The sequence below is a fragment of the Cervus canadensis genome, chromosome 17, assembly GCF_019320065.1.
Source record: "Cervus canadensis isolate Bull #8, Minnesota chromosome 17, ASM1932006v1, whole genome shotgun sequence".
NCBI lineage: Eukaryota > Metazoa > Chordata > Mammalia > Artiodactyla > Cervidae > Cervus > Cervus canadensis.
The window spans coordinates 59,923,400-59,949,508 of NC_057402.1; the positions used below are offsets into that span (position 1 = coordinate 59,923,400).

The window sequence follows — 26,109 nt, forward strand, 5'->3', positions numbered from 1 at the left end:
CAGGTGTTTATCAGCTCTCAAGGAGCTTCCTGAGAGGCCCGCTGAGGCCCTGACGCCTGTCTGCTGTCATCTGTTTCCCTGGGGACGCTGGGATGGCCTGAGAACAGCTGCTGCATGCGGGACTGCCCGCCGTCCAGGGTCCCTCATGGGCTGCTGTTCCAGCCTCCCTATGCACTTATGTGTCTGGGACGTGTTCACTGACACGGTCACACTGCTGCAATCACAGATTAGCTGCTGCTAAGTCACTTCAGTTGTATCCGACTCTGTGCGACCCCATAGACAGCAGCCCACCAGGCTCCCCTGTCCCTGGGATTCTCCAGGCAAGAACACTGGAGTGGGTTGCCATTTCCTTCTCCAGCACATGAAAGTGAAAAGTGAAAGTGAAGCCGCTCAGTCGTGTCCAACTCTCAGCAACCCCAGGGACTGCAGTCTACCAGGCTCCTCTGTCCATGGGATTTTCCAGGCAAGAGTACTGGAGTGGGGTGCCATTGCCCTCTCCACAGATTAGCTAACGTGTTTTGTGATCATTTCTGTTGTTTCTGTTTGTATTGGGCATAAACTCCCAGTGTTACACTGAATACATGAAACAATTGGAGAGAAGATTCTTTTGTTAGAATCATACATTTGACTTCTCCTGCCCCTAGGACCAGAGTGCCTTTGGTTTCCATTCAAGTTTTTAGTTATTTAATAAAAACTGATCAATCAGGGTGATCCTGCTGTGTGCCAGAGGACACTATGGTAGACAATTTCTTTCTCATTTCAGGCTGATTGAAACTATTGATTTGGCAATCCAGTCTTTGCAGTAAATAAGTAAATTCATTCATTCATTCCCTCATTGAATATTGGGCTCTCTGCCCTCTCTTGAATGCCCAAAGCACTGACCGGTACTGAAAATGGAAAACAAGAACTGGCTTAATTATTCATTCATTTGGGTTAAACGCTTTGCCTGAATTAATGCAGGTATTGTTCACCCATTGTCAATAAGGAAGCAGCCAGATTATAGGCTATGAAGAAGTCTTTTGGTATTGCTTCTAACTGAAATACTTGTAGAAGTATTTCACTTCTACACTTGTATATTCACACTTGTAGAAGAGGGATGGCTTTTCAGTACACAGAGAGGTGCCCCCAGGCCTCCTGCCAGCCCCATCTGCCTTAACACCAGGTGCAGGATATCTGGTAGGCAAGGGGTCCAGGCCTCCAAGGACTCAGCGGGAGCGCTGGGTCTGTCTGGAAGTTTGTGATACGTGAGATCCTTGAAGAAGCAGCATCTGTCACCCCGGGCCGTGTGTTCACCAGGCCCTGTGCTAGGGTGGAGGAAACAGAACTGTCCTCAGAGAACCCGAGGTCTCGGGGAGGAGCTGGTGTTGGAGGGACACAAGCGCAGGGCAGCAGCACTGGCCTGCCCAGCCTCTGCCAGGGACCGTCGCCTGCTGGAGCGCAGGGGCGAGTAGCCAGGTGGAGTCTGGCGGAGGGCACGGAAGGCCCCGTGGAAAGGTGTGGGCCTGCCTCGGGCCCCTGGCTGTAGGAATGGCTGCTGGGAGGTGTGGGGGAAGCTGGGAGGGTCGCTGCGGAGGCCCGGGCAGAACGCGGCTGCTGCGTGGAGGTGCAGACCACACCCTGCTGAGCAGCAGCCATATAGTCAGACTGGCCTTGGAAGCCACCGCGGGGCGGTGATGTTGGAGCTGGAAGTGGAGGGGACCCCCTTGTGTGCAGGAGGTTCGTGACAGGACACAGAGCACAAATGGCATCTTCAGGACAGAGGCCCAGGCCAGAGAAACAGGGAGCACTGTACGTGTGCCTGCACCTGGGCTCCGGGGCTGGCTCGGTGCGCCCTCACCCTGAGTGCCCGCCTCTGGGCTCCGTGCGCCCTCTCCCCTGAGTGCCCGCCTCTGGGCTCTGTGCGCCCTCACCCTGAGTGCCCGCGTCTGGGCTCCGTGTGCCCTCTCCCCTGAGTGCCCGCGTCTGGGCTCCGTGTGCCCTCCCTTTCCCCTGAGTGCCCGCGTCTGAGCTCCGTGTGCCCTCCCTCTCCCCTGAGTGCCCGCGTCTGGGCTCCGTGTGCCCTCTCCCCTGAGTGCACCGCCTCTGGCTCCCTGTGCCCTCTCTCCCCCTGAGGTCCCGCCCTGAGGATACTGTGCCCTCTCCCCTGAGTGCGCGGGCTCTCGGGCTCCGTAGTGCCCTCCTCCACTGAAGCGTTCCCGCTCTGTGGCTTCCGTGTTGGCCTCTCTCTCCCTGGAGGTGTTGCGGCTCCGTGTGCCCTCCCTCTTCCCCTGAGTGCCTCGCATGCTGGGCTCAACGTGTGCCGCCCGCTCATCTCTTCCCCTTGAGTGCCCAGTGTCTGGCTCCATGTGCCCTCTCCCTGAGGCCGGCCGTCTGGGGTGTGCCGTGAAAATGCTCCGCCGTCCCATCTCCCCTGAGTGCCCGCGTCTGAGCTCCGTGTGCATACCTTGCTCCTGAGGTGGCCCGCGTCTGGGCTTCCGGGGTGCCGGTCTCCCCTAGGAGCGCCCGAAAGTTGTCTGGGCTCCGTGTGCCCTCTCGCCCTGAGTGCCCGAGCGTCTGCGGCTCGCGTGTGTCCTCGTCTTCTCCACTGAAGGGCCCGCGTCTGGGGCTCCGTGTGCCCTCTCCCCTGAGTGCCCGCGTCTGGGCTCCGTGTGCCCTCCCTCTCCCCTGAGTGCCCGCGTCTGGGCTCCGTGTGCTGTCTCCCCCGAGTGCCTGCATCTGGGCTCCGTGTCTGGGCTCCGTGTCCCCTCTCCCCTGAGTGCCTGCGTCTGGGCCCCGTGTGTCCTCCCTCTCCCCTGAGTGCCCGCGTCTTAGCTCCGTGTGCCCTCTCCCCTGAGTGCCCACGTCTGGGCTCCTGGCTCCGTGTGCCCTCTCCCCTGCCTCCTTTGGGACCACATTGCCCAGAAACCAGAGCACCCATCCTCACTCCAGCATCTCCATGGTGAGAGCCAGGCGGGGCTCCTGCTGGGACACGTGCTTATCCCGACTGCTAAGCAATGTAGACTGTCTAAAGAACTTCTTTTATGGTAAAACACTATGTGTCTGCTTCAGTGGACTATAGACGCACTTTTGCAGACCTCAGTGCTTCTGTTTTCAGGTGGAAGATGTCCATGTTTGCCTCTATGGAATACTCTTTAGTGATTCATTTAATGCAAGTAGGAAGCACAGTATTGATAAGAATTTTCCTGATGAATCAGGCATTCATTCAGTCACTGCTCTGGGCACTGCTGAGTCAGACCCTGGCTCCCCTGTGGGGTTGACCGGGAGCGCGGCCCGGGAGGTAGCTGGTTGGCCTGAGAGGGCGCCAGGCATCCGGGGCACACAGGAGCGTCTGTGGGGAGGGGGAGGCGCGCCCCCCGGGTGAGCAGGCTCACCAGGCTCTCCGCTGCCCCCGTTTCTAGGGAAAGGCAAGTTCAGAGGCAGGGCCCAGGTCTCTCCCCACGTCACTGCCCTGCCTCCCTTTCCACCTAATGAGGTCAAATCACTTGGTCCAAAGAAGCTTGGAAAATGTTTGCAGTAGAAACCATGCGCATTTTCCTGCCAGTGAAGTGCCTGCTGGGATGTGGAGACTGCAGTGAGCGACGGCACCACCCTTGGCAGAGGCGTGGGCACGCCGGGCCCAGCCGCGGGGAGCGGGCTGCCGAGGGCTGCAGCCGGGACCCCTGCTGACCACGCAGCTCCTGCAGTGCCCCCAGCGCCGAGGCCGCTGCAGTGTGGGGGGGTGGGGGTGGGGTTAGAATCACCTCTGCAGTCGTGGACCTGTGATTCCACAGGTCTCCAGAGACCTTGAGAGCCGAGTCTAAATGCCAGGAGGCCCACAGTTCTTAATCAGAAGAACCAGGAGTAGATCCTAGGGCTCCTGATTTTTTTTGCTACAGTTTTGAGTGAATGGTGCTAACTCTGCATCCAAGGCCATTGCTGAAGATGGGAAGGGGGTACATTTAATTGACACATGTTTTTGAAAACATTGAAACTTGAAGGCACGTTTGTTTGGCAGTTTCTGTCAAACCAATTGTACACTTTCTGGCTTATACATATACATATACATATATATATATCATCTTTATACGTATACATATCTACATTATTTTTTCTTATTAGTGCAAGGCAGTCTTGGCAAGGCAGCTGAGCTGGATGTCTGAGACACTGAGGAGCCCCCCTCAGTCACCCCCCGGCCACGTAACTGTGGGCATGGTCCTACATCACCGCGCATTAAAAGTGGTTTGAAAACGGACCTCACTGCGGTGCTGTGAGGGGTGGTGAGCTGTCAGAGCACTGCAGCTATGACTGATGGTGATGATAATGATACCAGCGATGTGTAGAGGTGCCCTCGGGTGACTTAAGCATGAGGCTCTCCGCACTTGTGCTGAAATTCCTAGATTTCGGAGCTAGGTACTACTTGATGATTCATCTCTTTATTCACAGTCAGTTCTCAGTGTTTGTTTATATTTGCTTTCTTTAAACTTTTTATTGTGGTAAAACATACGCAATACAGAATTTACCCTTTTTGTCATTTTTATTTTTAAGGTAGAGCATCTTTGTTACATTGAACTTTTTGTCTTTTGGCCATGCCACGGGCTTGTGGGATTTTAGTACCCTGACACGCCCCCACAGTGAAAGTGCAGGGCCTCCAGCAAATTCCCCCATTTTAGCCATTTTTGAATGTGCAGTTCTGTGATATTAAGCACATTCAGAGTCTTGGGCAGTGACTCCCACCATCCATTTCCAGAACTTTTTCACCTTCCTCATATTAAAAATAGGGAGTTAGCATGCTTGGCATAGAATGGTGGACTGGACCTTCTATCCTTGCTTTGGGCCTGGGTCAACAGAAGCTTGGCTGATGGATGACTTGGGCACCAGCTTGAACCCAGTTTGGCAGGAAGTGGATGGGTAAATGATTGGGTGGAGAGAGAAATAAATATATTTCTTACATGGGGGTATTAAGAGATAGCCAGTTAAGTTGGAAACAATCAGGGTAAGTAGAATTTTCTTATCCAAAAGATGTGCTCCAGACACAAAACCCTTTTAAAATGGGAAACTCAAAGATGGACTCTATATTAGTTTGTTAGGGCTACAGAGTGGCCCGAATAACAAATTTATTTTCTCGTGGTGCTGGAGGCCACAGAGTCCAAGGTCAGGGTGTTCACAGCGTTGCTCTGTTTGAAGCTCCTCTCCCTGGTTTGTAGATGGGTGTCTCCTCCCTCTTTCTTTTCACAGTCATCCCTCAGCGTGTGCGTGCGCATACATGTGCGTGTGTGTGTGTGCATGTCCACACGCTAGCACCAGACCGATTGCCTGAGGTACGAGGGCTCACCCCAATGATCCCGTTCTACCTTACTTACCTTTGTAAAGACCCTGTGTCCAAATACAGTCACATTCTGAGGTACTGGGGATTAGGACTTCAACATAGGGGTTCTGGGGTTGGGAGTGAGGAGACACAGTTCAATCCAGAACAGTCTCTACAGATCCCTCCAGTTCTAAAAACCCTCCCCAACAAGCAGACGAAGGCAGGCATCCCGTGCCCTGGGCACACACATTCCCCAGGGCACAGGCTTATTGATAGAAGGTTACAAATGCAGCTCTGACGCTCCAGAGACAGAATGTTCTAGTCTCTGAGCCATGCACATTACATTTTTCTTCGAGAGAAAGAATCATAAACAGAGACAGAGTATTTTAAGTCAGCCCTCCCTGTCTGCCAAGAATAACCCTGGTGTGCTGGGGAGCTCACCCGTCCTGGGCGTTGCATCTGCAGAGGTCTGTCCTGGAAAAGGCAACCGCCTGGCTTCAGAAGGATCCACAAGGCCTGAAATAAACACACTCCTCCAAGCATAGTCGTACTCTGGAGCAGAGCCAGAGGGCATTTCAGTCCACGGAGAGAGGTACCCACAGCTAATGAAACTTCAAGAGTCTTAAAGCAGCGCTTTCTTTTCAGCTATGGAATCAAGCTACTACTATGTAGTGAGTTCTTGTAATGTCCCTGACAGCCTGGAAAACAGTTGGGCTAACTTTTGAGTCATTACCTTCACAGCCAGCTTCTCTGCCAAGTGGGGGGCGCTGTTGTGCTGGAGTAACCGTTACCTGGGAGGGGGGTCACCAGTGTTTCCACCATCCCTCTGATGTTTAACCAGTTACCCTTTTCTTGTAATGCTATGCTTGCATGAGCCAAGACACATCTTTTTTTTTTAACCACGTGGTGACGCTTGATGGATGAAAGAGAATGGCCAGTCTGATCAAAGCAAGCTGCTTTTAAAAATCTGCAGATGGTCCTCCCTAGTTTACACTGGAGGTGTGTCCCCCGTGTCTCTCGTTCACTCCCTGCCACCCACCCTTCTCGCCCTTTCCCTCTCTGCACGCATCTCTCCACACGAGCCAGGCCTCGCTTCACCTCTTGGTGCCAGGCTCTGAGAGCCCTCACTTTTTCATCAAGCAGAAGGGTAAAGAAATTATTGGCTTACACACTGATCATTTAAATATTTGCCCCCAGATATCTGTGAAGAATTTTTAGAGCATGTTGAGGAAATGATATTTTTATTCTAAGCTCCTGTTTTTCAGATGGAATCTGCTTCTCCGAATCCGTGTAGAAAGTTGGAAGGTGCTATCTGTTTCAAGAAACTCAACTCCTCCCTGCCCTCTTCTACCATATGTGCTTAATTTGCATTAAAGCTACAGTCCTGTGGGCTCACTGACAGCTGTCGTTCACCATAGAAACAAAAATGCACAGGCTGTGTGTGTGTGTGTGTGCGTGCGCACGCGTGTGCGCGTGCACAGGTTACAAACGCAGAGACCTTCATGAAATGCTGCCGCTGTAGGTGGGAGACTGAGAAGCAAGTGACTTGTAGATGGACAAGGCTGACCCCAGATCTCTCTAATGTGTATGCGCTATTATTTTAGGTCTCGGAATTCAATCCTTTGACGTTCACCAGCATAATCGAGTGTGAGAAGCCCAACAACGACCTGAGTAGGTTCCGTGGGTGCCTGTGAGTATCAGACCTCTGCCTGGGCTTACCCTTCTGTTTGACAAACGATGTGAGTGTGTACAGTCGACCCTTGAGCAGCTTGCGGTGTGGGGTGCCAACCCTGCTAGTGTCCTTGGTGGATTGATCCCAGGACCTGCCAGGGTACCAAAACCACGGATTTTTAAGTCCCATAGTCTGCCCTCTGGATCTGCAGTCCTGCGTCTGTGGATTTAGCCAAACTTGGATGGTGTAATACTGTGTTTACCGAAAAAAACCCTGCGAATAAGTGGAACCACACAGCTCACACCCATGTTGTTCGATGGCCCAGGGTGTATAGTATAACACCGTGTGCGTATGTGTGTGAGTGCAGCCTTTCAGGACTGTTGCCCTGTCCCTGAGCTCACGGGGCTGCTTGACAAGAGCCTGTCGGCTGTGGACGCTGGTCAGATTCCCTCCGTCCAGCAACCTGGGAAGGTGGGGGGTGAGAAACACGGTGACTGCACGTGCCCCGTAAGTGGAAGCACAGACGCCAGGCAGAAGGAGCCTGCCTGGGAGTTCATGCCTTCGTTCATACTCTTCAGCCATTGAACAAGTATTTGCTGACTGCTGTGTGCTAGGCCCTTCTTAAGGATCTGGGGATAATGCAGTGAACTGAATACAAAGAAATGCCTTCCATCTTGTTTATTTCACTGTAGTCAGGGGAACACAGAGACATAAACAAAATTAAAAGTCCTCGAGCATGTTAAATAAATAGTCCAGCTCCTTGCTCCAAAACAGAGAGACAAGAAAGGTAGATGAATGACGTGGGATCAGCTGCCTGGTGGTGCTAGTTGAAGCTGGGCTGGGGGCTGTCCGGGCGAAGTAAGGGCCACTCTTGTACTTCTGCAAATGGTTGGAAATTCCCATAATCATGTTAATAGTTGTGCAGGCCGTGGACGGGGTGTGGGGAAAAGGGAGGTGGGAGAGAACAGGGGGCCACATGGACTTGTGGAGCTGCTGCTGGTGGGGACGCCCTGCGGGGGGGCAGCTGTGTAGACCAAGCCTGGGGGCCACAGATGTGATGCGGGGAGCTGGGGCCTCCCGCAGCCGGTCAGGTCTGCGGGGCCAGCTCCTCGGGATGCTGCTTGGAGGACAAGGCACAGCGTGGCCGCCACAGACACGTGGGTGGGGCTGGAGCTCTGCTCCTGGGAGGACTCCACTGCAGGAGCTTTTGGCCTGAGTTTGAGTCTTCTGCTTTCCTGACACATCCAGCATCATTGCCTGTGTGCACGCAGTGGGCTCCCCATCTTGTTGGGGGCGATGGGAGAGTCGGTGAATGAAAAATGCACCATGAAGGGCAAGAGATGTTCACACCTGCTGAAACTGCCAGTGCTTGCCTGTTCTTGCCTGAGTATCAACCAGAACTTGGAAGTGTTAGGTCACCCCTTAAAGGAACTGGTTAAAGGAGGGTAAAACTCATAAGAAAACTCCTAAAATGTCAGCTGTAAAATTTGGGGGCAGATACTCAGGCCTCCGTCTGAAATGCTCTTCTGTGGGTTTCCCAACCCCTGTGTGCACTGCCCACCCCCAGCCCCAGACTTTGTACACCATCCTTGGCATCACCCCAAAATCTCCAGGGCCCGGCGGGCAGAACAGAGCAAACCCTGAAGTGAAGGAGGTGGGGGCAGCCTTTAGGGAGAACGTTCTGTTGGTATTCTTGTTGATGGGTAGCTTTTGGTGACAACTCTGACCTCCTTCTCAGGCTGCGTTGTGGCCGGTCCCCTCCTGCTGTGCGGGGCGTCAGGCGCCTGTGGTCAGACCACCCCCACACACTTGTTGCCTGCCCCAGATGGACTAGAGCTGGAGGGACGTCAGCCCCGAGTCAGCAGCTTTTGGTTCTGCCCTCGGGAGCTCCCTCTGTGTTTGTTGGTTGTTCAGTCACTCAGTCATGTCTGACTCTCTGCAACCCCATGGACTGCAGCACGCCAGGCTTCCCTGTCCTTCACCATCTCCAGGAGCTTGCTCAAACTCAGTGATGCCAACCAACCATCTCATCCTCTGTCGTCCCCTTCTCCTCCTGCCTTCAGTCTTTCCTAGCATCAGGCTCTTTTCCAATGAGTCAGTTCTTTGCATCAGGTGGTCAAAGAATTGGAGCGTCAGCTGCAGCATCAGTCCTTCCAATGAATATTCAGGGTTTATTTCCTTTAAGATTGATTGGTTTTATCTCCTTGCCATCCAAGGGACACTCAAGAGTCTTCTCCAACACCATGGTTCAAAAGCATCAATTCTTGGGCACTAAGCCTTCTTAATGGTCCAACTCTCACATCCATACATGACTCCTGGAAAAAGCACAGCTTTGACTATGTGGACTTTTGTTGGCAAAGTATCTCTGCTTTTTAATACCTCTGTTAAACAGGGATATTCACTACATCTGGCTTGTACTGAGACTGGCAGACTCTGGAGCCCACGCTTTCCAGCAAGACAGTGCCAGTGAACTACTCTACTCTATTCATCTGTATAATGGGGAGAATCCAGGAGGCCCTTGTGTCATGGGTGCAAAGCTTGTCAGTTTAGTCTGTGGAAAGCTTTCAGGAGGGTGGGTGCCTAATAAACATTGGCCACTATTACGGTCATTGCTTCTGGGTTAATGCTGTCATACGATAGAGCAGGGACACAGCCCAGTTAGCAGGGAGGCCCAGCAGAGAACTCGAATACTCCCTGGGGAGGAAGATCCAGTGGACGAGCAGGCCGGCAGGAGGGCTTGTCTCCTATGTGAGGAACAGGGAAGAGACTGGTGGAGGAGAGATGGGAGTTGGGATTCCCTGCACATGAGGAGCTGATGAGCAAGTTCATCTGGTGGAATGACCCAGCTGATAGAAAAAGTGCATGTGATAGGAGTTCGGGGAATAGGGGCTGAATTCCGGGTTTGAGGAGCCTCTGTCTGCAGGTTGTGTTTGAAGATGGAGAGACAGCAGAGCACCGTGGGTCAGGGTCAGAGGGAACGAGAGGACAGGGTCCAGACAGCGGTTCCCACAGCCAGGAGCAGGGGCCGGGGTGCTCGTCCAAGGGGCAGCGCGGTGGGAGAAGCACAGGAGCCCAGGTCGAGAGGAAGGCGCTGGTGCGCCGGACTCTGCGGGAGCCCTGGAGGGAGAAGGGCCCCGCTGTGGGGGCTGATGACGGGGCGGAGGAGGACTCCTGTTTCAACCACTCTTTCTAGAAATCGGTCTGGAAAAGGAAGGGCCGAGCCGGGAATGAAAGCCTCGAAAAAAGAAGAGGGACACTTGGTAGGGAGAGAAATAACAAAGGCCCGGCTGGAGATCTCCAGGGGACCTCCCCGGGCGGGGACTGCGTTGGCCCGGGAGGGGGTGTCCTGCGGCGCTCACCCACCTGCAGTCCGAGCGAGCACCGCTCGCACGGCGGGCCCAGCGGCCTTTCCCGGGAAGACGCCTCCAGCGGACGGTGCCGCGCCCGCAGCCAGGCCGACTCGCCTGCCCAGACGGGCGCCTCCAGCTGGCGCTCCTGCGTCCTCCTCGCTGGTGCTGCCCGGGGGAGGGGCCTCCCCCCTCTGGTCCAGCCCTGTCGTGTATTTTCTCACTTTTCCCAACAGGCTGTCCTACCTGTGGCTTCCACCAGAGCCTGGGCCGCTCTGGTCTTGAGTGCTTAGACCACCGCTGCAGCTGTGCCTTGCTCTCTCTACTGGGCAGTATTGGGATTTGCTACAAGGATGTCAGGGTGCAGACGGGCCTCTCATGGATAGGCCTGTCCAGCCAGGGCTCTGGAGCTGGCTGTTGGCGGTGGTGTGTTGAAAACGCCTCCCTCTGTGACTCCGGCGGAGGTCTGCAGAAATAGTGCTGGGGAGGGGTAGGCGGCTGAGCAGGCCCCGGTAGAGGGGCCTGGGCCCAGGTCCCGAGCCCTCCGCCAAGCAGAAGGGAGGGAGTGGGCTTCTGCCTGCCTCTGGTCCTGAAGCTCAGGCTTGGGGCTGCCCTGGGCGGGAGAGCTGCAGCTTAGCCTCAGGGCCAGAGCAGCTGCGGAGCCAGTTCCCTGGTTTGCTGGCTCTGGCTGCCTGCCCCTGGCGGCCTGCCTTCAGCCCGGCCTCAGCTGCCGTCCTGTAACCCCATTCAGGCCACCAGGAGGCCAGTGGGTTTCACTCTTAATCCAAACGTGAAACCTTAGCTGTTTGTAGCTGGAGAACTAACCTTGCTTGAGAGTGTACCAAGACGTCCCCAGACAGAATCCCAGCTCTTCCCCTTCCCTTTAGGAAAGTTGCCCTGTGTTTCTGAACCCTGGCTTCCATCACATTCTGGGCAGAACAGTGGCTGACAATGGGGTGAAAGACACGATGTGAATCAGAGCTTCGTGCCAGAGGGTGGGGTCAGCCATACTGTGTGGTCCCATTGATGTATAATGCCTGCAGTAGGAACATCTTTAGAGGCAAAACGTGGATTCATGGTTTGCCAGGGTTGGACGTGGGGGAGGAATGGGGAGTGACTGCCAATGGATATAGGGTTTCTTTCTGATGAAAGCACTCTAAAATTAGCTGGTGTGGATTACTGAAAAACTCTGTGAATACACCAAAAAACCTGAGCTGTACACGTTAAATGGATGAATTTCACAGCATATGAAACATAATTCAGGCTGTTAAAATAAAAACGTCAAGCGCCTCATGACTCCAGTGTGCTTTAACGGCCACTGGCTTTTATGACTCTATTTATTTATTTAGTTTTGGCTGTGCTGGGTCTCACTGCCGTGCAGGCTTCCCTTCAGTTTGGAGGAGGGGAGCTTCTCTCTAGCTGCGCTCTGTGGACACCTCACTCAGCGGCTTCTCCTGTCACAGAGCACAGGCTCTAGAGCACTCAGGCTCAGTAGCTGTGACACAGGGGTTTAGTTGCTCTGCGGCATGTGGCATCTTCCTGGGTCAGGGATCACACCTGTGTCTTCTGCATTGGCAGGCGGGTTCATCACTGAGCCACAGGGAAGCCCCTGCTCATTGACCTGAGTGCAGTCCCTTTAGCTGTGCGTGTGTGCTGAGTTGCTCAGTCTTGTCTGACTCTTTGCAACCCCATGACTGTAGGCCGCCAGGCTCCTCTGTCCATGGGATTGTCCAGGCAAGAATACTGGAGTGGGTTGTCGTTTCCTTCTCCCGGGGATCTTCCCGACCCAGGGACCAAACCCACTTCTCATGCGTCTCCTGCACTGCAAGTGGATTCTTACTACTGTGACAGCTGGGAAGCCCCGTCCCTTTACTGAAGCACTTACGAAATCCTCAGAGAGAGGAGCTGGAAATACCACCACTGCCCACATCTTCCGCTGGGCCCTGGCAGCCCAGAGGGTTGCTGTGAATGTAGACTCTGGCCATGCAGGGCACCCCACTCCGCTCGCCCAGCAGCTCCACGGCAGAGTGATGGTGGCCTTTGAAGCCACTGGTTAACCATTTTCACTTACTCCTAAAGAATGAATAAAGCAGAGAAGTTAGTTGGTTTTGTCTGCTGATTCAAGGTTCCATTTCCAGCTGTAAAGCTGGGCCCTGTTTCTTGTCCTAAGTTCTCCATGAAGCGGGGTCTGGGGTCCCTGCCTGCAGGCCACAGAGCCTGCGTGACCACAGGGGACCTCAGGATGCTGGCCGCCAACCAAGAGCTCTTCTGCATGGCTCAGATTAAACGTTAAAGGATGTGTCCATCTGCTCGGCCTAACGTGGACTGGGCAGCTTGAACCCCAGAAACATACTGTCTCATGGTTCTGGAGGCTGGAAGCCTGCAATCCAAGTGTCGGCAGGACTGGCATCTCCCGGGTCCCCTCTCCGGAGCGTACAGACGCCCACCTTCTCCCTGTGTCCCCACACCACCTTCACCTCTGCGTTTGTCTGAGTCTGCGTCCGAATCTCCTCCTCTTATAGAGACAGCAGGCGTGTGGGGGTAGGGCCAACTCATATGCCCTCATTTTAACTTAATCATCTCTTTAAAGACCTGACTCCAGGTGCAGTATTCTGAGATACTGGGGTTAGGACCTAAAGAAACGAATTCTGGGGGAGAACGCATGTCAGCCCATAAAAAAGAGCTGCTGAGGGCAGTGTGCTGGGCTCACACTGTCGTATGCCCCTTCCCAGAGTCTGCCCGGGGCCTGGTGGGCCCTGCTGCCCTCGGCAGGGACTTTCTCCCTCCGGTGACCGAGGCAGCCCTTTTGCTACCGAGCACCTGCGAGGTGGCGCTGTTCTCCAGCCTTTCTCCCCTTCTGACGCAGCAGCATCGCTCAGAGCACAGTCCTCATCGTCAGTGTGTGCGGCCAGGAGCCGTAAACAGGCCAGGGAACCCACCGAGATCAGCTCTGGTCTGACTTGGTCTCGTTAGAAAGCACAGTAGTTGCTAAACTACTATACCTAGTTGCTACACCTACGCACAGTAGGTGTAGGTCATGTCAAAGGAAGCTTAATGGAGTAAAGGCCTTTCTCTTGTTTCCGTTGAGTTCATCTCTTGTTCTGAGTACACCTGACTGGTCTGGTTTGCATGACATGTCCTCGGCTGCTGTCCTGAGGAGCGCTTTCTGTGCCTGGCCGTTGCAGAGAGCACTGTGGCGGCGGAGCTGGGTTTTGTGTGTGACGTCTCCCGCATGCGGGTGTCTTGACGCCTTAGCTGGCACTGAGGTCTCAAGTCTTGAATCTCTTTTTAAAGTGAAAATGTACTCTGTTCTGGAATTGCCACAAAGTGGGTATTACACAGGGTTGGTTGCCCATGGGCCCGCATGTTATTTTGCATGAGTTCTGCAGAAACTGATGCTATGATGGTAAATACCAGGTTTGCAGGAAATGTGTCCCCCAGCTTGTGCTTTGGCCTTATCTTTATTGTTTAGCTTCTTTTCTTCACTGTGAAATATTCTGATGTCCCTGGTTGTGAAGAAGGCGGGTTGTGTTTGACACGTCCCTCATGCAGGTGACCAGGGACTAAAGTGGCAGGAAGTGCTGTTTCCTCCAGGAAAACACCTTACGGGCTCCTTTTGACTTTGTTCCTCTCCAGACCAGCTCTGTTCCTGGTCAGTGGGCACTGTGTTAGGGGCTATGGGAGGGATGGTACTTGCAGGGGTCTTTGATTGGCCTCAAGACCTGAGAAAAGGAGACGGGGCTGGGGGTGGGCAGGAGGGCTGGAGAGGCCTGTCCACCTAGGCTGTGAGCAGGTAACTTCGTGGAAGGCAGGGGCTATTGCCTGATTGATGGAGGTCAGGCTGAGCTCCTGCTTGAGTTCTGGAAGCTTCCAGGGCCTCCCCTTGTGACCCATTCATCAGGCTCCTGGAACCCTGTCCACGTGGACCCCATCCACATCAGGCTCCTAGGACCCCATCCACGCCAGAAAGGCCCTAGCATAGGACAGTCTTGGCCAACAGGGCTGAGGGTGTACCTGCCATTAATGGGTCAAGAAAATGAATTTAAAAAGCAGTTGCTTGAACTTTATATAGTCTCTGAATATAAATAACTCATGCCCTGTCACTTGGCATGTCTGACTGCAACTCTATGGACTATAGCCCACCAGGGTCCTCCATTCATGGGATTCTTCAGGCAGGAATACTGGAGAGGGTTGCCATTTCCTCCTCCAGGAGATCTTCCCGACCCAGGGATCGAACCCACACCTTAGATATCTGCTTGCATTGACAGATGGATTCTTTACCACTGAGCCACCTGGGAAGCCCAGTAAGCCAAATGTACAAAATTGTCTCATGGAATTTATCACATCAAATTTAACATGTTGATGTTTCTAACGACTTTTTATAAGAAGAACTGAATGTTGACACTATTGTTGAAACCAGTGTGATCCCTTTTTCTTGAGAAATATTTGCACTTTGTGACAACATGAGGTGCACTGGTGAGGAGCAGAGTTCCCCGTGGTGAGCAGGCCGAGGGCAGGGTCTTCCTAGGCAAGCTTCCCGCCTCGGGCCCCGGTTCAGGCTCTGCCCTCTCTAGCTGTGGCCAGTCTCTGTGGTGACAAGCCTACCGTGGTCCTGCTTCCAATTCTGACGTGTGGGTCTTTCCCACACCAGGCAATCCTGTGACATCAGCCGGCTGTCCCACAGTCTAGCTCAGTTCTGACACCACGCGGGGAGAGTGTCAGATCCCACGGGTGACAGGCTCAGTCCTGTGTGTCAGGAACAGCCAGGCTCAAAGACCAAGTATCAGAACAGCGGATATTCCCAGTGCTCTTATCACTTAGGAAATTACAAGAATTTGGGGAGCTCTGTGCCAGGTACTAGGGCTAAATATTAGAATCAAAGGTTATTCTAGCACTCCTGTTTACAAAGGTGTTAGGAGCCCTGGGTCAGGAACCAGGAGCAGAGACGAAATTATGCATTTCTTATTGTTCAACAAAGCCCATGGGCAAAGTAAGTGAACAAACATCAGGCTCTGGGGAGGCTTCTAGCAGTTTGTATAGCCCCACCTCCGCTCTTGCCGAGACCCACTGGGCCCCTCCGCCCCTCCGCTCTCCAGCTGCCAGTCTAGGCCTGCCTTCCCTGGTGGTACTGCTTGAGTCCTGAGCACCCTCCTGACCCATGCCAACTGTTCCCTCACAGCATACATGACAATGGCAAAAAGGCTGGGCTCTACAAAGAAAATCTGCTGCTTCGAGGCTGCACCCTCCGAAACACGGAAGCCGTCGTCGGTATTGTCATCTATGCAGGTGGGTGCTGTGTGTCACCCGTCTGGGACAAGCGCTGGCTTGCCACAGTGGGCTGGGTATTCCTGGACATGGCTCCCTCATTGTTTCATTCTGTTCCTGATTATCAAAGTAGCATAAACCCATTGCAGAAAACCAGGAGAACAGAAAGAAGCAAAATGTTTAATATCTGGACCGGGAGTGTTCTTAGCATGTTAGCCTATTTCTTTCTCTGCATTGCCCCAAGGTGGTCACACATTTGAGATGAACTGTGGAGCCCGGTTTTCTGACTGAGCTTGTCCCTTGCGGATTGCTGGATGGCAGCCTCCTTCAGTCCATCCGTCCCCGCTGGCCCTGATGCATCGCTGTGCTCTGTCTGCCCCGCAGGACACGAGACCAAGGCTCTGCTGAACAACAGTGGCCCCCGCTACAAGCGCAGCCAGCTGGAGAGGCAGATGAACTGCGACGTGCTCTGGTGTGTCCTCCTCCTCATCTGCATGTCTCTGTTCTCAGCCATCGGTACGTCTCCTCAGAGGGCCGTGAGGAGTGGGCACTGCTGGGCGGCCCCCAGGCACGCCAACCAGGCTGCCTGTCTCCTCCTAACCTGGTGCTCTAATTTACATGCGTCTGTCCCGGGCTGGGACATGGGGTGTTTGTCCCAGTGAGGCCACGTGGAGACACCTCAATGCATGAGCTCGGCAAAGCGGTGTTTTTGGAACTGGCAACTTCTTTGGTGGAAGGACAGCCTAATCACATCTACTATGATTCCAGTGGAAAAAGTGATACTGACCTTCTGATAGCAGGAAGAAGAGCAGTAGAAGCACAAATTCTACTAATAGGGACTCTGGGAAAACAGGGCAAACGTTATTTGGGTTCTAGAAGGGGCTAGCAATTAGGCTGAGGGTGGGCTCCGGCCCCTGCGGCCTCCTGTGGCCTCCAGACCTCACCTGCCTGGGGGCGCCCGGCAGGAAAGCACATGGCACCTCCGGGCAAATGATCGTCATGCCCCTTCTCAGCTGCCAGCATGCCCAGGTGTGATGGGTCTCAGAGCCTGTGAAAGGCACAGGTTTGTGGGCATGAAAGGGCTCTGTCATCAGCTGGGCGTGGTGAGATCATGTGTGTTGCCGTTGGCTTCTCAGTCTGTCGAACTTCCCTTGTGGCTCAGATGGTAAAACGTCTGCCTGCAATGCGGGAGACCTGGGTTTGATCCCTGGGTCGGGAAGATCCCCTGGAGAAAGAAGTGGCAACCCCCTCCAGTACCCTTGCCTGGAGAATTCCCTGGGTGGAGGAGTCTGGTAGGCTACAGTCCATGGAATCCCAAAGAGTCAGACACGACTGAGCAACTTCACTGGTTCTGAGTCTGTGAGATGTGAATTTTTAATCTCCAAGCACGGACAACAGGCAGTATTCAGTATTCAGAGCCTACTAGGGTGTTGTGAGACACTCGCTGGGAAACTCATCTCTGGGGTTCTCACTGGCAGCTGCCCGCACACACCCAGTTCCCGCGTCGTGACCATGTGCTGTTTGGTGCCAGCGACGGGGAAGGTCCGGGGCAGAGTCCCAGTCCCAGGGCCTGCCTTCCAGCACTCTGATCATGGTGCCAACAGTACCATGGGCTTTGCTTTCTTGGTGGCCAGCCGGGCTCACAAAGCCCGGTGTGCTTGTGTTGAGTGACAGTCTTAAAAGTGCTGCTATAATTTGGACTAGCACTACTCTTATTTCTCTACTGGGTGAATGACGTTTCTCTTTGAATTTTGCTACAGGACACGGACTGTGGGTGCAGCGCTATCAAGAGAAGAAATCATTATTTGATGTCCCTGAGTCTGATGGCACCTCATTATCCCCAGTCCCAGCTGCAGTTTACTCGTTTTTGACAATGATAATAGTTTTGCAGGTAACAATACTAAGTTCCGTCTGCTAGTTGCTTTACCTTTCTGGTGAGAACTTCAAATCACCATAGTCTCTAAGAGCTTCCTACAGATTCTGCATCTGGGAGGAGCACAGATTCACCTGATGAATCTGTTGCCTTTTGTGTTCCACCTAGCTTATCTAAAGGACCTTTTCTGGGGTGCTTTTCAAGTTAAAATTCTCCTTTACTGTTCTTAAGATTCTTAGGTTCTGAGGGGTTGGTTTTCTGATCAGTGTTTTTTTCACTCAATTACTTCTTTGGAAAGCCCATGTTTTATTTTAGAATAATTTTAAGATCAACAGACTAGTTACAAAAAATAGTACAGAGAGTTCTCACGTGCCCCTCACCAAGTGTGTCCTAACGTGACTGTATTACATTTCCATGGTACTCTGTCAAAACTGAGAAACCAGCTTTAAGACTCTGCCACGAACAAGATTCCTGACGTTATTTAGCTTCTACTAGTCTTTCCACTGATGTGCTTTTTCTTTTCCAGGAGTCGGTTCAGGATGTCACATTGCAGTTTGCAGCACTGGTTATCATTGTTGTTGTTATCATTAGTTCCCATGCCTCCTGAACAAGTCCCCATCATTAACTGAGAAACTATGGCCCACAGGCCTGTGGGAGTGGCAGGGGCAGCCAGCATCTCTGTCACCCTCCTTAGGGAGACAGAATGAGCAGAAGGTTTAGCCTTTGCCTTAAAGGCAGGCTCTATCTTTTTTACATGTGCTTCACACTGCGGGCAATAGTCTTATTTAACTTTCCAAATTAGTCTCCTTTTATGAATGCAAATTTTGTTCTAGCATTGCGTTAGTACTGTAGTAGGCGTTGCATTTACATATGCTTAAGTTACCCAAAGAACCCAGTTAGTCAGAACGTGATAGTCTGAACCTGTAAGTATCAGCATAATACGGTTACTCCACAAATAAGGACAAAATTGAACGTTGATTTTATGAACGTTATTCTTGAATTGTCAAAGCATAACTGTGACTGTTCTTCTCAAAGCCTCTTGCCTCTGCTCTGTACTGTACAAGATCACAGAGACTGTCCTCCAGCACAGAACCCGCCTCTGAAAAGACTGTCTCTCCTGAACGGTGGGGTGTGTCTGCGGCACGGGCAGCTCCTGCCATCGGGAGCCCCGGCTCAGCCTGGGTGCGAGGTGACTTTGCTTTTCAGGACTCTGACTGTGCCATGTGTTTTGTTTCTCTCTCTCCTTCCCTAGCTTCTCTCACGTGCAACTTAGTAACATGAAAATGCTTGCTTCTATACAAGCCCTGGTTTCCATGCTTCCAGACATGATAGTGGATTTCCTCTCTGTGGCACCATAGGCTGCCCTAGTTTAAACTCTTTGCCAATACTCTAATAGTCTAACAATACTGACTCTAAGCCAGCCTGTTTAAGCTCTGAAAGGTACAGTATAGTCCCTGCTTACTTGCAGTTATAGTTATTTGTCATTTAAATTGAAAACAACACCCCCGGCTCGCAGGTCCTCACCGCCGTTCATTCTCTGTGTTTTGTGTCTCCTAGGTTTTGATCCCTATTTCCTTGTACGTTTCTATTGAAATTGTTAAAGTGTGCCAAGTGTACTTCATTAACCAGGATATAGAACTATACGACGAGGAAACAGACTCGCAACTACAGTGCCGAGCTCTGAACATCACGGAAGACCTAGGGCAGATACAGTATATCTTCTCAGACAAAACGGGCACTTTAACTGAGAATAAGATGGTCTTCCGAAGATGCACTGTGTCTGGCATAGAGTATTCTCATGATGCAAATGGTGAGTCTGGGGACAGAGCTCCCATCTGGGCAGGACCAGAGAGCTATCAGAGCTGCATGCCTGTGTGCTTGTGTGTGCGTGTATACACACACACACACACACACAGCGCTTCAGGGATTGATGATTTTGGGGGAAGAATAAAACAGAAAGGCTGTCAAAGCAACTCTGGACCAGCATTTACAGAAAAGCCCTCTCTTCAGTGCCGATGGCACCCTGCTCCCTGCACTGTATGGTGTGGTGGGCATCTGCTTAAACACTCATTTTCTGCCAGACAAGCAGAGCCAAGGAGGAAAACTTTGAGGAACTCACATCAGAGGCACTCGGTCTCTCTCACACCAAGAGGCAAAGAGATGTTTCCTTTGCCACCCATCGATTTCCTTGTTATCAGCTGCAAATGCTCAGCAGGGTATTGGGCAGTCAGTTCCTCCTCCCACCTGCTTTCTCATCCTTGGTTGCCTCCCTCCATCCCCTCTGAATGCACAGGGGAGTTATCTGCTTCCTATGTCGAGGAGGGACTATAGCCCGCCACCCATCTGAATCAGGAGAGAATCCCCATGGCCACAGAAGTGTCTCTGGGGCCATCATGCCTCCCAGAGCGGGGGCACCTGCTCTGCAAGCAGGACTCCCCTTCATCCCTGGAATGGCATCTCAGAACATCAAACAAACCCTGCCACAGAAACAGAAGCAAATACAGACGGGGACAACATGGAGGCATAGGAAGCTGTTCTTTAGGGGCATTTGGTGGGAAAGATCTGTTGGAAGCATGAGATTTTTGTGACTTTTATAAAATAAGAATTACCATGATATCCATCATATTCTTCATGTTAAAATGAATCACATAAACAGAAGGCATAACTCAGTTCAGTCACTCAGTTGTGTCCGACTCTGCAACCCCATGGACTGTAGCACACCAGGCTTCCCTGTCCGACACCAACTCCTAGAGTTTGTTCAAACTCATATCCATAGATTCGGTGATGCCATCCAACGATCTCATCCTCTGTCATCCCCTTCTCCTCTTGCCTTCAACCTTTCCCAGGATCGGGGTTTTTTCCAATGAGTCAGTTCTTCACATCTGGTGGCCAAAGTATTGGAGTTTCAGCTTGAATATTCAGGACTGATTTCCTTTAGGATGGACTGGTTGGGTCTCCTTGCAGTCCAAGGGACTCAAGACTCTTCTCTAACAACACAGTTCAAAAGCATCAATCCTTCAGTGCTCAACTTTCTTTATAGTCCAGCTCTCACATCCATACATGACTACTGGAAAAACCATAAACTTGACTAGATGGACCTTTGTTGGCAAAGTAATCTCTCTGTTTTTTTTTTTTTTTTCCTCTCTGCTTTTTAACATGCTGTCTAGGTTGGTTATAGCTTTTCTTCCAAGGAGCAAGCATCTTTTAATTTTGTGGCTGCAGTCACCATCTGCAGTGATTTTGGAGCCCAAAAAAATAAAGTCAGCCACTGTTTCCCCATCTATTTGCCATGAAGTGATGGGACCAGATGCCATGATCTTGGTTTTCTGAATGTTGAATTTTAAGACAACTTTTTCACGCTTCTCTTTCACTTTCATCAAGAAGCTGTTTAGTTCCTCTTGGCTTTCTGCCATAAGGTTGGTGTCATCTGCATATCTGAGGTAAATGATATTTCTCCTGGCAATCTTGATTCCAGCTTGTGCTTCATCCAGCCTGGCATTTCGCATGATGTACTCTGCATTTAACTTAAATAAGCAGGGTGACAAGATATAGCCTTGGTGTACTCCTCTCCTGATTTGGGAACATTGCGTTGTTCCATGTCCTGTTCTAACTGTTGCTTCTTGACCTACATACAGATTTCTCAGGAGGCAGGTCAGGTGGTCTGGTATTCCTCTCTCTTTCAGGATTTTCTACAGTTTGTTGTGATCCACACAGTCAAAGGCTTTGGTGTAGTCAAGGAAGCAAAAGCAGATGTTTTTCTGGAACTCTCTTGCTTTTTTGATGGTCCAGTGGATGTTGGCAGTTTGATCTCTGGTTCCTCTGCCTTTTCTAAATCTGACTTGAACATCTGGAACCTCACAGTGCATGTACTGTTGAAGCCTGGCTTGGAGAATTTTGAGCATTACTTTACTAGTGTGTGAGATGAGTGCAATTGTGTGGTACTTTGAGCATTCTTTGGCATTGCCTTTCTTTGGGATTGGAATGAAAACAGACCTTTTCCAGTCCTGTGACCACTGCTGAGTTTTCCAAATTTGCTGGCATATTGAGTGCAGCACTTTCACAGCAACATCTTTTAGGATTTGAAATAGGTCAACTGAAATTCCATCACCTCCACTAGCTTTGTTTGTAGTGATGCAAGCCCAGGAAGCCTTAGGAAGGCTTAGGAACCCTTGACTACGCATTCCAGGATGTCTGGCTCTAGGTGAGTGATCACACCATCGTGATTATCTGAGTCATGAAGATCTTTTTGTACAGTTCTTCTGTGTGTTCTTGCCACCTCTTCTTAATATCTTCTGCTTCTGTTAGGTCCCTACCATTTCTGTCCTTTATTGTGCTCATCTTTGCATGAAATGTTCCCTTGGTATCTCTAATTTTCTTGAAGAGATCTCTAGTCTTTTCCATTCTATTGTTTTCCTCTATTTCTTTGCAGTGATTGCTGAGGAAGGCTTTCTTATCTCTGCTTGCTATTCTTTGGAACTCTGCATTCAAATGTGTATATCTTTCCTTTTCTCCTTTGCCTTTAGCTTCTCTTCTTTTCTCAGCTATATTTCTAAGGCCTCCTCAGACAACCATTTTGCCTTTCTGCATTTCTTTTTCTTGGAGATGGTCTTGATCACTGCCTCCTGTACAATGTCACAAACCTCTTTCTATAGTTCTTCAGGCACTCTGTCTTTCGTATCTAATACCTTGAATATATTTGTTACTTCCACTGTAAGGGATTTGACTTAGGTCATACCTGAATAGTCTAGTGGTTTTCCCTACTTTCTTCAACTTAAGTCTGACTTTGGCAATAAGGAGTTCATGATCTGAGCCACAGTCAGCTCCCGGTATTGTTTTTGCTGACTGTATAGAGCTTCTCTATCTTTGTCTGCAAAGAATATAATCAATCTGATTTCGGTGTTGACCATCTGGTCATGTCCATGTGTAGAGTTGTCTCTTGTGTTGTTGGAAGAGGGTGTTCTCTTGGAAAACTGTTAACCCCTGACCAGCTTTGTTTTGTATTCCAAGGCCAAATTTGCCTGTTACTCCAGGTAGCTCTTGACTTCCTACTTTTGCATTCCAGTCCCCTGTAGTGAAGAGGACTTTTTTTGGGGTGTTAATTCTAGAACGTTTTGTAGGTCTTCTAAGAACCTTTCAACTTTAGCTTCTTCAGCACTACTGGTCAGGGCATAAACTTGGATTGCTGTGATATTGAATTGTTTGCCTTGGAAATGAACAGAGATCATTCTCTCATTTTTGAGACTGCATCCACCTACTGCATTTCAGACTCTTCTGTTGACCATGATGGCTAGTCCATTTTTTCTAAGGGATTCCTGGCCACAATAGTAGTTATAATGGTCATCTGAGTTAAATTCAGCCATTCCAGTCCATTTTAGTTCACTGATTCCTAAAATGTCAGTGTTCACTCTTGCCATCTCCTGTTTGACTACTTCCAATTTACCTTGATTCGTGGACCTAACATTCTAGGTTCCTATGCAGTATTGTTCTTTACAGCATCAGACTTTACTTCCATCACCAGTCACATCCACAAGTGGGTGTTGTTTTCACTTTGGCTCCATCTCTTCATTCTTTCTGGAGTTATTTCTCCACTCTTCTCCAGTAGCACACTGGGCACCTACCAACCTGGGGAGTTCTTCTTTCAGTGTCCTATCTTTTTGCCTTTTCATACTGTTCATGGGGTTCTCAAGGCAAGAATACTGAAGTGGTTTGCCCTTCCCTTCTCCAGTGGACCACGTTTTCTCAGAACTCTCTACCATGACCTGTCCGTCTTGGGTGGCCCTACCAGTCTGGCTCATAGTTTTCTTGAGCTAGACACGACTGTGGTCCATGTGATCAGTTTGGTTAGTTTTCTGTGATTGTGGTTTTAACTCTCTCTGCCCTCTAATGGATAAGGATAAGAGGCTTATGGAAGCTTATAGAAGGCATAGGAACATATCCAATTTGTTTAATGTTTTATTTGCCACCAGTGATAAATGGTCAGGAACAGTGTCCCATCTACCCACCTGCCTCTTTCTCTGGCTTGCCCCTTCCCTGACTCCTTAGACTTGTGCAGAACAGCTTGGAGTCCTAAAAGCAGAACTCAGCCTGGTTGTGAAGGACTCAGAGGACCAGGTCTAAAGTCAGCTGTTAAACTGGAACTGGGGCTCTGTGGGCAGAATTCCAAGTAAGATTACAGAAGGATTGTGAGAGTTGTCAGATGCTTACCATAAAACCAGAGCAGTCCGTCACCCCAGAAGACACAGGAAAGCATTGCCGGCAAAGGTAGAAACAGCCAGGTATATCTGAAGTGTGTTTTAAAGAAGAGCAATGATCAGTGACCCTCAGGGCCAAGGTCTCCCTCTGTGGGTGCTGCCATGGTCTAACATCTCAGATCAGTTAGTAAAATGAATTCAGGTCAGTTTGGCTCTGAGCAGTAAGCCCAGCTCACATGTACTTGAACTGGCCACACAGACCATAGGAACATCCCTCTCTACCTCGTGTCCTGGTGACAGTGCAGGCCCAGGGTCAAGTGTCAGCTGCCTCTCATTCCCATCGTCCCTAAGGACCCAAGGCTGCCCACTGCTGCCCACTCACACAACACGGACACATCAGTGGTGGCCTGAGGGACGGCCACTCTCAGGCTAACATCTACCACTGCTGTGGGAGCGTGGGCAGGCCGGTGTGCCCCGGGAGGCTGACACCACACTCGTAGTGTCCATGCCCAGGAGGTGGACATGCCTGGTCCTGGCTTTGCCCTTCTCTGCCACCCTCAGCACCACACCGCCAGGTGACTGAGGTGTGGGTTCAGGGGTGGTGTGTGCAGGAGTCTTTTCCTGGGATTAGGAGCTCCTGAGGTGGAATCCTGGGGTTGGCAGTTACACAGCCGGGCGTCCATGGGCAGGTGACTTCCCTTTCTTTCAGTCAGTTCAGTCGCTCAGTTGTGTCCAACTCTCTGTGACCCCATGGACTGCAGCACACCAGGCCTCCCTGTCCCTCACCAACTCCTGGAGCTTACTCAAACTCATGTCCATTGAGTGGCTGTTGCCATCCAACCATCTCATCCTCAGTCGTCCCCTTCTCCTCCCACCTTCAGTCTTTCCCAGCATCAGGGTCTCTTCCAATGAGTCAACTCTTCGCATGACGTGGCCAAAGTATTGGAGTTTCAGCTTCAGCCTCAGTCCTTCCAATGAACACCCAGGACTTATCTCCTTTAGGATGGACTAGTTGGATCCCTTTCCTTATCGCTAAAGAAAAGTCTTCGCGAGGAAGATGCTGAGTTCAGGGCCTGGCCCGCATGACAGCCCATGCCCTGGCAAGCCCAGATGGGGGCGCCTCTCTCAGCCCCTTGCACAGGCTGTCCCCAGCTGCCACCCAGCACCAGGCCTGCCCTGGAGGCCCGTAGTAGTTGCTTGTTTTGGTCCCTGTGATGGTCTCCTGCTGTTCATCCATGATGGAAGACGCAGAGCTAACCAGGTAAAGCTGAGAAGACTGTTGAGAGCCCGTGTTAGCAAGCCGCAGCGCGGTGCACTTCCCTCTGATTCACCGCTGCCCTGGCAGCTTCAGGGACTCTTGCTCCCCGGCGCCCCCTAGAGCTCAAGCGCAGAATCACGGTCACGGGCCTCAGCAGAGCTCTGCCTGCTGGGGGCAGCTCAGAGGGCGTTTGTCCCCCGCTGCTTAGGGGGCGTTCATCCCCGCTGGGCGAGCCCAGGAGGGTGTGAGCCTCCCCGGTGGGAAGTGTGCATCCTCATGGGGTGACCACGGCACCCACTCCCCACCTAACCGTGAGCAAGGAGCCTCCTCAGGAGAGCACCCTCCACACAGCCCCCAAGAACTGCTATTTCTGCTTGACCGCAAGGCAGAAGCTCAAGGCATGATCTGTCCTGATGGTCCCAGTGAGCAGGTGGCCCAGTGGTCTCGGGATGAAGGTCCAAGCCTGGAGCCCAGCTCCTCTGTGGGCCTTCCAGCCCTCCTGCCCACACACCCCATTCACACTGGGGCTCTGCTGAACAGAGGGGCCATGTGTGACTCCACCCACATCTGACTTTCTGTGGGATGGGACGGCCCCTGTGCCGTCATGGATGGGACCTGAGCTTTGCAACCTGCGGGCCTGGGCGACATCCTCACCCCTGCATCCTGTGGCCTTAACAAGCTGAGACCCAGGCTTCTCATCTGTGAACTGGAGTTGAGAATGTAAGCCCCGTGGGTTCACTGGAGGGACGTGTAAATGGGAACGGCGCTCGTCCCTCAGTGGAAACCCCTGTCAAACGTGGTCTCGCCATCAGAGAGAAGGGGGAGAGGGCCTGGGGACACCCAGCGTGCACCTCGTTGGAGCCCAGATCCCTCAGTTTCACGCCTGGCCTCCCCACCAAGCATGACTTGGTGTCCGTCTCTCCACAGCCCAGCGTCTGGCCAGGTACCAGGAGGCAGACTCAGAGGAAGAGGAGGTGGTCCCCAGGGGGGGCTCGCTGCCCCTGCGAGGGGGCGCCGGGGGCCACCAGACCCAGAGCAGCAGGGCGCACCGGCGCACGGGCAGCCGCGCAGAGGCCCGGCGCGTCAGCATGCTGACTGAGCTCACGGCCTTCAGCAGCCCCATGGTGAGTCCTCCTGCCCTCCCGTGACCGCCCCTCGTCACCGAAGGCGTCTGCTCTTGCGTGGGGGGTTTCCTGTGTTCAGTCGGGGAGCATTTTTC

At 52.0% G+C, this 26,109-nt stretch overlaps 1 protein-coding gene across 2 annotated transcripts in view; it reads left to right on the forward strand.

The window, feature by feature from the left end:
• The window catches only part of ATP10A (ATPase phospholipid transporting 10A (putative)), a 181,572-nt gene that overhangs the window by 111,485 nt on the left and 43,978 nt on the right, over positions 1-26,109 (forward strand). Inside the window, exons 3-9 of one of the 2 annotated variants that reach the window (XM_043489379.1) lie at positions 6,889-6,974; positions 15,483-15,589; positions 15,953-16,084; positions 17,329-17,459; positions 18,477-18,623; positions 18,999-19,251; positions 25,818-26,014. In XM_043489379.1, coding sequence (XP_043345314.1) covers positions 6,889-6,974; positions 15,483-15,589; positions 15,953-16,084; positions 17,329-17,459; positions 18,477-18,623; positions 18,999-19,251; positions 25,818-26,014 — 1,053 coding nt within the window. The remainder of the gene's footprint in view (positions 1-6,888; positions 6,975-15,482; positions 15,590-15,952; positions 16,085-17,328; positions 17,460-18,476; positions 18,624-18,998; positions 19,252-25,817; positions 26,015-26,109) is intronic. The other variant, XM_043489380.1, reaches the window with a different exon arrangement.